Raw genomic sequence first — 10,829 nt, 5'->3', positions numbered from 1 at the left:
ACATAACTACACGTATTCAAACATTCCTAAGAGAGACCATTATCTGAAGGGGTCTTCTGTAGTGCAGAGGGTCTTCCAGCATATCTCTTCATGTTAATAAACTCACATTCTGTACTTCTAGAAAGATGCACTTGCACATAGAGGCCACAACAGGAGCTGCCCAGGGACATAAGAGGGTAAGGTCAAGGCAGACAGTAATTCCCTACTGCAAGAATTTAACACATGTCACTATTTTAAGTATACATCACATGCCCAGGCTCACTCTGCAGATCAATTTGCAGTAACTTTCTGTTGCTCCTGAAGACTAACTTCCTACTTAGGTTAGGCAGAACGGTTGCAGTGTTGCATTTCCCCTGTTATTAAATGGGGCTGGGTTCAAGGGCTGCAAAACCAAGGAGCACTTTACATAGTTCTGGAGTATGCTGTTTCCTACAGAGTTCTGTGTTGTGAGGGGAAGTGTGCCATGATAAAGCATCATAAAGTGCTTATGTCTCTTGTTCTCCTGCAAATTCTGCCCCAGATTCTCTCCAGTAATACCCTGTCTCTCTTCAACAGGGGAGCCCAGGATGAGACAGCCTACTCCAGATATATATACTCTGCCTCCCAAATGATGTCTCTATCACATAATTTCCACAAGATATGAACAAGGTAGTAGCTGAGTGGTTAACAGTCCTATTCTGCCTGCTCAGGTTCCCATCCCTCCCCCACACACACCCATGTACATACACTGATCTGTGTATGCATTAGAAACAGACTGAAGAGCCCAGAAGCTTTGCAGATCTGGAATCATACCTAAGTTACAGATCTGTGAAGTCCTGCTTTACATAACAGATTCAGGTCTAATTTTATGGCCACCTGCTGAAAGAAGTGTGCAGCCATGTCACCTGCCCTTGACTGACTCTGTCTGTTGCACCAGGAGAAGTTTCTGGCACTGGGTCGCTCAAAGAAGCCATGCTTCTACATCCTCCTGCTCTTCCAAAAACAACGTGTATTTCATTTCCTTTCCCCACACCCAGTTCTGCATGATCACAGAGTATGGCTCTTTCTGCTGTATCAGAAATGTCTTTTCTCTCTCTGACGTTAAGTATTAGTCCGAGCTGCTTTCTGTCAAAGTTAGCAAAGGCAAATCTCATTTCCAACAGCAGATATCAAGCAGGTGTAAGAACAGTAATTCTGAGCCTACCCAGGGAAAAAAAAAAAACAATAAAACCTCCAAGTGCCCTCAGGCATCTGTCATCTCGTACTCAACACTCGATCCTTTGTTTATTCTAAACACTAAAGATGTTCAAGTTACAGATGTGCAAAAACTATGACATTTAAGTACTATGTCTTAGTTCAATATTCCCAGACAAACGCTGAACAGTCCACAAGGTACCAAAGCACACCAAATAATAATAAAATCTGTTATTTTATGGAAATAGATTCTGCAGGCTTACTTTTGAAGAACGTAGGTGTAACATATATTAGCTATAATATGAAAAGTATGACAAAAGTAAACGGTAGTTATTTGGATAACGGTAGGATATTTGTAAAACCTGCCGTTGGTTGAGGAAGTCTGTGTTAGAGGCATGAATTACGAGAAACCATAAGTAACAGGGGAGGGTTGTTTTTTTTTTTTCATTCTGAAGTAAACCAGCACTCTGTGAATATACATAGGACAGGAAAAAACGGCATCAACTTGTGCTTGTGGAGGTTTAGGTTGGATATTAGGAAAGATTTGTTCTCCCAAAGGATTGTCAAGGAACAGGCTGCCTAGGGCAGCCCAGCCTCCGGCATGCCTGGAAGCACTGAAAAGCCATGGAGGTGTGGTGATGAGGGACACGGTTTAGTGGGGCCCTGGCAGTGCTGGGTTGACGGTTGAACTCAGTTATCTTAACGGTCTCTTCCAACCAACATGATTCCGCTATTCTGTAGTCAGCTCTGTGGCGGTACTGGCGAGTTTTAACGACATGGATTACTCTAAACTGTAGCCTAGATCGAGAAGAAACCTAAGTACCAGATCATCACACATCTGAGGGATGCGCTACCCTCCTCGCTGAGGGAAGGCGAGGGAACGCGCGGGAAAAGCGGGTGCCCCGCAGGGGAAGTCTGGGCTCCAAGCAGCCTTTCCGGAGGAGCCTCCCCACAGAGGACTCTTAGCGGCTGCCCTGAGGGCCGCCACAGAGTTTCCGGGAGCGCGGAAAAACGGAGGAGGAAGCGCGCGGCGCCACAAGCCCAATTATAGCCCTGCGCGGGACTCGCGCGCCGCCGGGCCAATCAGGTGAAGAGGACCGCCCCCCGCCCGAGCCCGGCGCTGTCTTGTGACTGCGGCCGCTCAGGGCAGCCGCTGAGGGATCGGGTATGGTGCGGAGCCGCTGGGCGCTCGGCAGGGCCTTGGCCGGCGGGCTTGCCTACAAAGCCCCGCCGTCGCCGCCGCGCACGGCCGCCGTCAGGTACGCGAGGCGTAGGCGGAGCGACCGCGGGGGTAACAGCCAGGGTCCCGTCGTCCCGGGGCTCCGCCGTCGCACCGCCTCACGGCGTGCCTAGCCGCCCCGGCTCCCCAGGGTGCAGTCCCGACCTTGGAGTACTGTCGGCTGAGGCATGAAGTCCCTCAGTACTCTCCAGAGAACACTCCGGACGGCCCACAGGCCCGGCGCTGCCGCAGGGAGCAGCCGATAGCTCTCGAGAAAAGGAGAGGGCAGCTTTCCTGCGCGCCGCGGGGGTGTCTGAGGCGGGGCCGCAGCGCTGGGAGCTGGTGGCTCCTCATCGCGGCGGGTGTCGATGAGGGAAGAACAGGCCGTTGTCGGATTACAAACTTGCCACTTGTTTGATTTAGCCAGTTGCTTAACTTGGAACAATCCATAAAAGAAATTAAAAAGCGAGCAACGCGCCTAGATGTTTCCTACCGTGGGTAACACAAGAAGTTCCTTATCCCCTGATCGATGTGAAACTGGCTGGGAGACCCTGAGGAACAAAATGTGTATTGGGAGGAGAGCTGATCTTGTAACTGGAGGGAAAAGAGCAAGCATAGAGAAAATGCAAACTGAAAATCTTAAGAGAAAAACAGGGTTCAGGTGTTATTACTGTTACGGCAACACTGCTGTGGTTTTTTTTTGTTTGTTCGTTTTGGTAAATGCAAAGTCTTACTGTAATCACAAAAACAGTGAAAAAGTGGAATAGAGATTGGTTCTTGATGTCAAATTTCAAGCAGTCATTTGACATAATTTTGCTGTGCCATTGTACAACCTCATTTTACCTGGACTACATTTCTTACTGTACCCCCTTTGTGTTTTAATTGTTAGGATACGTTTGTAGTATTAAAATAGTTCAGTCCTGGTTAAATTGTTACTTTATTAGAGTCTTGAGGGCAAAATTGGTTACTGTGGGGGGTGTCTAGTGTAAAGAGACTCATTAAATAACTGCTTGTGAATTAAGTTTGAAAATGCTTCTAGTGTAAGCTGGCGAAGTCTCTGCAGCTGGTTTAAGGCAGTGCAAGGCAAATCCAAAGCAGTGCTGTATTATTTGTAGCCCTGAGGCTGAGTGTGGTTTCACCTCCTGCATTTTTCCTTTGGTGTATGATCTGTGCCTGTTGACCCCTCGCTTTGCTGAGAAGCAGACATCATGGATTCAGGTGGTAAATGAGTCTCTTGTGCATGTTCAGACTGAGATGCTAATGAGGACGTTTTATTTTTGGGGGGGGTGCGAACAGCTGTTGACAAAGAATTTGAATGAGCTCAACTCAAAACGCCTGTGAGATATCACTAACCTTAGGGGAGTAGCAGTTGGGGTAACTGTTGTCAGCAGTGCTTCCAGTAAGAGCAGTCTGAGTGGGTAGGGCTGTATTCCTGTCCCAGGATAAATACAGAGGTGGTAAGTGTGTCTGAAACCTAGAAGGGACTTGGCTTTTTTTCCATGGCCTTGATCAGAGTCACAAAACACATGTGACAGCCCACTGAAATCCATGGTTTTGTGACTTCCTGGAGAGTTATGCTTTCCTGAACTGGGACCCAGCACATTCTCCTAGCATCTCTTTTTCCTCAGATAAAAATCTTGGAGAGATGAAGTCTGACTGTGTTTGTTAGCATTATAACCTCTCTTAACCTTGCCTTCCTCACTCGGCACTGTAACTGTAGAAAGAACATTGTCTTACAAAGATAATTTGTAGAAGGTTGTTTTTCAGCCTTGTAGCTGAAACAACTCTAGATAAAACTGTGTGAAGCAATATCCTGGCATAGCATTACAGTAAATAACAAGAGAGGAAACCTGTCTGCTACTTTGGACTGTGCATTCTCTGCAGGCCTGGATGGAAAAAATAAATTTGCTCTCCTGAATGAGGTCTGGTCCCACCATTAACACTATGAATCTGCTCAAGACAGCTACAGTGTCACCAGCATCCTTCCTGCCTTTGTCACAGCAATGCTTGTCCTTAACAGTCTGTGTGGATAAAACCAGACTTCAGTCCACAGTTGGAAACATTTGCAGAATTCAGTCATCTCAATATTTTAAAGTCAACCTATTCTTAATTTCAACACTTGTACTCGTGTCCCACCTTAAGTCATTCCTTTTCCACTGCAGCAATTACAACCTGTGTTGTCAGTCATTCTGCTTTCTACCACAGCTGCCTATTTCTTCACTAAAAAGCCTGCACAGATTGTTTCCAAGCAGCTGCGTGTACCCCATTACTACTGGGTACACAACCACTGTCTGAAAGGAATTCCCAAAGGAAGTGTCCTTTTGAGAGGATGGCAGCAGAGGGATTACAGCAGTGTCCCACTTTGTACCTTCAAGTGGAACCTTCTTTTCCTGGATTTTGCCACTAAGAAAACTTGTTCTGCAAATTAAGTACACAAGGCTTGTGCGTGAACCCAGGCTGCCACGGAGTCAGTGTTTAATCAGGCCTGTGTGTTTTACTCTGCCAGTTATTTTTCTCGTGACTGGGGACTATTTTTAGTTTCTCCTAAGGGGAAAGAAAAAAAAAATTCCCTCTTGTGCTTTTAACAGTCCATGTGCTGTTACAGGCCTTTGTTTTTCTAGCTGAGGCTGGTGTTTGCTGGAGTGTTACACAACAGACTGTTTGTCTCACCTGAATGTGTTATTTTGCTGGTATGAACCAGATCTCAAAGTGTTTTCACTGTTGCAGGCACTTGGCTTCTTGTGGTATTCTGATGACCAGACTTCCTCCTCTACAAGTACCTGTGTTGAGCCATACCTTTTCCCGGAGTTTCTTCAACATTGCTGCACCACTAGCAAATAAAAGAAAAGAATATTCTGAAAGAAGAATTATAGGGTTTGTATAGGCCTGGAAAGAGACCTTATGTGCTTATTCCTCTTGTGTTTGCTGTGATTAATCCAAAATGCCTCAGGAATGCTCAGTTCTCAAAGACTAAGTATCTCTAAAGACTCATGGCCAGTGTTTGGAGACTAGGAAGGAGTCTGAGCTTTCACGATTTGTACAGACCATGCTTTTCCAGTCTGAAATTGAGCAACCCAACTCCCTTGCACCATATAAAGAAAACACAAAAATAAATTATTTTATAATCCAAGCCTAAAAGGGAAATTCACACTGTGAATTTCATTTGGTGAAATGGGGATAAATCAACAGGTGTGAACACTCCCAATTTGTTCACCTCTGTCCCAAAACTGTGCTAATGTTACTTTTTATTATTAATTCTCTCTTCACAAGATTTGCCTCTTTCTTTAAAAGGTTTTGAAACCCTGTTTGCCCTTGTAGCTAGTGGGAAAATTCCAGTTAATTCAATGAGACAGGGATCTGCTCCCAGCCTCTGGTCCACCATGGTATGAACTGTTTGTTTATCAACATGATTTTTTTGGACTTTCCTTAACTCTCAGCTATGTGATAGTTCACCTAAAAAGAGCCTTTGTGCCCCATTTCTTATTGCTGAGTGCTGTAAAACATCTACTTCATTTTAAACACAGATGGAATTAAGCACGTACTTCAACTCTGATCCATAGCTATGTAATGTTTACCTGTTACCATCATTCTCTTTCATGTGATTTCAATATCCTGCAGAACAAGATTACTTCCTGAGGTTCCTTCCAACCTTGGCCATTTTGTGACACTATGAGGTTTTTCCAGTGCTTCTATGTTTTTAATTAAGCTTTTTTGATTTGGGCTAAAATAAGGAAAACAGTGTCCCTCTGTTTAAACCTCATGAGATAGAATAATTTGGATAGACCTTTCTGCGGTAGCCATGAAGTGCGGGGTCTTTATGTGGAATGTCTAAGATCTGCTTAAATGAAGACACAACTTGGAGAAACTATTTTTTTTTCATTTGAAATCTGTGTATTTCTGATCTTCCACAACGCAGCAGACACCACCACATTCACTGTTTACTATCTCTGCTGGATGTTGTGTGGTGTTTTGCATCTTTATGCAAAGATTTCAGCCATTTTTACTTCGTTTTCTTTAATTTCCAAACCCAGTGGCAGTCTTCCTGGGTGACTGCACGTTCACCTTCCAAACTGCCACCTAGACAATGTTTGACACTTCATAATACTGAATCTGAACTTAAAATACCTTGTAACTTATGTTTGTGTTTCTGTTTCCAGGTATTCTATGCAGGAGATGTATGAAGTTGTCGCTGTGGTGGAGAATTACAAACTTTTTGTTCCTTGGTGTAAGAGGTCAGATGTATTATCCAAGCGATCTGGGTACTGCAAAGCACAGCTAGAAATAGGATTCCCTCCCATACTAGAGAGATACACCTCAGTCGTTACCCTTGTGAGGCCACACTTAATTAAGGTATCTATTTAATTTTTTGTTGTTGTTCATAGTTGTATCTGTCTGTTAAATGTTGAAATTTAACTAATTCACTGGTGCATCAACAGCATTGATGCTGGAAGCACTTGGTGTGGCTCACAATTGATGTTAGTTTTGTTTAAAGATGGGTTAACTGGAGAGGATTTGAGTGTGCTTTTAAAACATAAGGAGAAGGAATTGCCTTTAGCTTTCTTTTTGCTGGGGAAGCTAGCAGCCATTAATGAAGCTATACCATTTTTTGTTTGGTTTGTTAGAATTTTATCCAAGCCTCTCTATATACAAAATTAACACTGACTTAAAAGTGATCTTTGACAACTGTAGCTTCTGACACCTTAGCAAAACTGATTTATCATTGTTTTTCCTCTGATGATTTTTCCTAGCTACTATGAGAGGTCTTAAACTTCAGTGTAGGATCAGCTGAAGAACTTATTATTCATGCATTGATGAGGAGACAAATCCAGTCTTCTAACTCTGTTTTCTAGAGTCTGTTCAGAAGAGCAGCAGTTGCCTTTTCCCTTCTTTCAGCAGTAATTTAAATTGTCAAGGGAGAAATTTTAAGTGATGTCAGGATTTCCTGACTAGTTTGCCTCAGAACAGGTTCCTTCCACCAAAACTGTCTCCCTGTGGTAGAGCTTGACTGTTTTTGGAGGTAACTAATGCAGTGAGAACAGATGATTGATGTTCAGTATAATTGAGTAGATATCCCATTTCACTACTCTTTTCTAGGCTTCCTCTTAAGGGATACCACTCAAAACAGAAACTGAGTTTAAGTATAGGGGAGACATGAATTGGAAACAAACTATGCAAAGTGCCTTTATTTGAGGCACTTTGATTCTGGAAAGGAACAAAACAATTCCCTTTAAGAAAATTGAACCGCTGCAGTGTGAGATCTGCATTCTACATGCTGACTGCTTTCCTGTTCCATTCTTCCCTGACAGGAGGGTTTTTTTCTTTTCACAGAGCTATCAGATTGACTAACCAGCTTTTTTTTCCTCTCTAATTCACTCAAGAGTATTTCTTGTCTCAAAAAAGACCATGAAAGTGGTGAGGAAAGATGCTTCTTTAGATTTGCTCCTGCTAGACTTAGTCCCAGCAGAGAAAAAGCTACTGTTTTTCCTTGTTTACATTTTGTTGATGTAACTGCAAATAATTCATTTCAAAGGAGAACTGTGTGCAAGCACTCCTGAAATACTGGTTCAATATGGTTTGCTGGTAACTAAAAGCCACCTTATCAGCCAATTATGAACTTGAGTGTATAGTCTAATTTCATGGTAGCTCCTACTGCAGTGGCATTTTGTGACAGATGTTTGTTTTCAGTCAGTTTTGTTTTGATGCTAAGAGTTCTGTAGCCCAAGACTACCAGTCTGCATAGCAGTATATTAACCATTCCCTATGTATAATGAACAAACACCAATCCCAAACCCAGGAAGTACCAGTCTCTGTTGGTCAGAATTCTATACATCATGCTGGAGATCTGGCTTATGACTCAACATAAACATTCTTTTCCCTTAAAAGGCATGGAGCTCTTTTGCTATAAATGGCACTGTGCAAGCAGGATCTCATGTTGGCTGCCCTCTAAGAATCATTTCAACTGTGCTGTGACCTTCACTGTAACAAACTGCATCACTAAAGTGATACTAGTTTGCCACCTCTGTCAAAGCCTTATTGTAGCTTGTTAAAACTTTCTTCTAGGCATCCTGCACAGATGGAAAACTGTTTAATCACCTGGAAACAGTGTGGCGTTTCAGCCCTGGTATCCCAGGTTACCCGAGGACATGCACACTGGATTTCTCAGTAAGTGCTGCAATTAAGACTACCAAAAGCATGTTTGCAGCCTTTACCAGATGGAGACCACTCCACTGTCCTTTAGAGACAGCAGGCTGTGAGGTATCTGCACAGCAGGAAGCAGTCTAGGGATGGGTATCTCTTGCCATACAAGTCTAAACATGATGAAGTTCTTATGCAGTCAAACACATAGGAAGAAATACTAAATAGTTTGCTGTTTCCTTTAATCAGTGTTCAGCCTTTGGGTGACAGAAAGGAGGTATTCTCTCACCTGTCATTTGTGGTTAGTTTAACTTCCTGGCCTCTAATTTTACTTTTTCCATGTATTCTTAGTCTTCCTCTTCTATTATACAGGCACAATATATTTTTGCAGCATTTTTATTCACATCACTGCAGCTTAAAGCTATTGCTTTTTAAATCCAGCTTCTGATTTAGCCTGATTTTCCTAGACAAGCTGTTTTCTGCTCAGATTATTGCTTTTCTGTCCTGTTATTCAGTCTGGCATCATATTTTTAATAGCATTAAGAACAGGTGTTTCAACACCCACATAAGCTGGGGTTCAGAGTGGGTTATAAAAGTAACTGGAAAGGGGCTGATTCTGCTGCTGTCTACTGGGATGCTCTACCTTAACTGTCCTCTGCAAACAGGAGAAAACTTCTGGAGTGTTTATAAACTAGTACATTAATCTGGGTTAGTAACTTTCATCCAATTGCCATATTGTGTGGCATGGAGTTCAACAGTAAAAATTAATCTACAGGCACTCAACAAGCCCCCAACCCCAGAAACAAACAAACCAACTCCTCCAAAAGCCAAAACACAAAAAACACCTAAAGTCCCCCCCAAACCTGAAACCTTTCCTCCTGGGGTTTACCAACAGTGTCTGCACACTATTTCCTCACAGTATTTGAGTTCCTTCAGCCAATTAAGTGCCAGGTGCTGCCACCAAGCAGCACATAAACCAGTTGTGAAAGATAGAATTAAGCAACAGTTTAAACCCTAATCTAAACATTGAGTCTGTGAGTAAAGCTACCCTCCCACCATACCAAAGCCACCTTTTGACATTGCAGATCAACAATTTCAATTAAAGGGAATAAAAACTGGACTTACAATGGTTATTTTCACTTTCTTGGGGAAATGCTATCACCACTCTTTACTGCTTACCTCATTTTGAGGTAGCAGAAGGCAGCCAGATGAGCAGGAGGTTGTCTCATGAAGAAAAGGCAGAGGTTCAGTTCTGAGTGCTGCAGCAGGAGGCCTGAGGGCCCAGAGGACTTAACTAGCATGTCTGGCACTGACTGGTGGGAGTGGGAGGGGGCTGGGTCAGAGATACAGCACAGAAAACCCAATCTGTAGCTCTAGACAGTACATTTCTTGTTTGAACATACCATACCCTCTGCTGAGGTGGTTTAAATGTTGGGATTTCACAGCCAGCATTTCACACTGCTTTGGCTTGCCTCCAGCTTACCTGTAAGTGCTGCCTTGCTATGCAGGGTTGCCTTCAGCCAGCTTCTGTCCCCTGGGAGAGTTCTGGGCACAAAGGAGCAGGGTGATTGTTTAGTGAGTAAAATACAACGATTACTTCAGAGAACCAAACAAAATGATTATTCGAATTAAAAAGCCCAGGATACAGTCTCCTTTGGGCGAGTAAGGCTTTTCTTCTCCTCAAGCTCAGCTTTACCTGATCTCTCTCCCACAACCCCACTGGAGAGCCTTTAATGAAGTTGTCTGTAACAGCATTTCATCACAGCAGGAGGCACCAGAAAACCAAATCTTCTCTATTTTCCCAAACAGGTTTCTTTTGAATTCCGTTCGCTCCTACACTCAAAACTTGCCACGCTCTTTTTTGATGAGGTGGTGAAGCAGATGGTAGCTGCCTTTGAGAGAAGAGCATCCAAAGTCCACGGCCCAGAAACAAGCATACCTCGGGAGCTCATGTTCCATGAAGTTCATCAGACGTAGATGGGGAAGGCCCAGCAACCTCCATTACAAACTGTTATATACTTCATTTGTGCAAGAGGTGCCATGCTCCTCCTTCAGGGCATCCATTTCCTCCTCTACACAGCACACCTGTTCAGCCAGATGTCTGTAAAACGTTCAAGCTGTAATTAAGTGCAGCTTGAAGTACTTTATCAGTAACAGCCCACTGGCAACTGTTGTAGCAAGAGATATCTTAGGCTGCCCTTTGTTGCCTTGCCAAATGGGTTGTATGATCACAGCCCAAGTTCTGCCTTATTCCAGCCTCTGTTTTGTTTTTGGGGTTTTTTGGTTCCCCCTTCCCCCCAGC

General features: G+C 43.6%; 1 protein-coding gene across 1 annotated transcript; it reads left to right on the top strand.

The window, feature by feature from the left end:
* Positions 1-2,340: 2,340 nt before the first annotated feature.
* Positions 2,341-10,504, top strand: COQ10B (coenzyme Q10B). Its single transcript, XM_054381208.1, has 5 exons — positions 2,341-2,432; positions 5,120-5,266; positions 6,550-6,742; positions 8,453-8,554; positions 10,337-10,504. Exons 1-5 carry the CDS (start codon positions 2,341-2,343, stop codon positions 10,502-10,504), a joined length of 702 nt encoding a protein of 233 aa, XP_054237183.1.
* Positions 10,505-10,829: the final 325 nt, after the last annotated feature.

The sequence above is a fragment of the Indicator indicator genome, chromosome 5 (genome assembly GCF_027791375.1).
Source record: "Indicator indicator isolate 239-I01 chromosome 5, UM_Iind_1.1, whole genome shotgun sequence".
Classification (NCBI taxonomy): Eukaryota; Metazoa; Chordata; class Aves; order Piciformes; family Indicatoridae; genus Indicator; species Indicator indicator.
The sequence above is the reverse complement of the archived record's forward strand: the minus strand, read 5'-3'. Positions and strand labels throughout refer to the sequence as shown.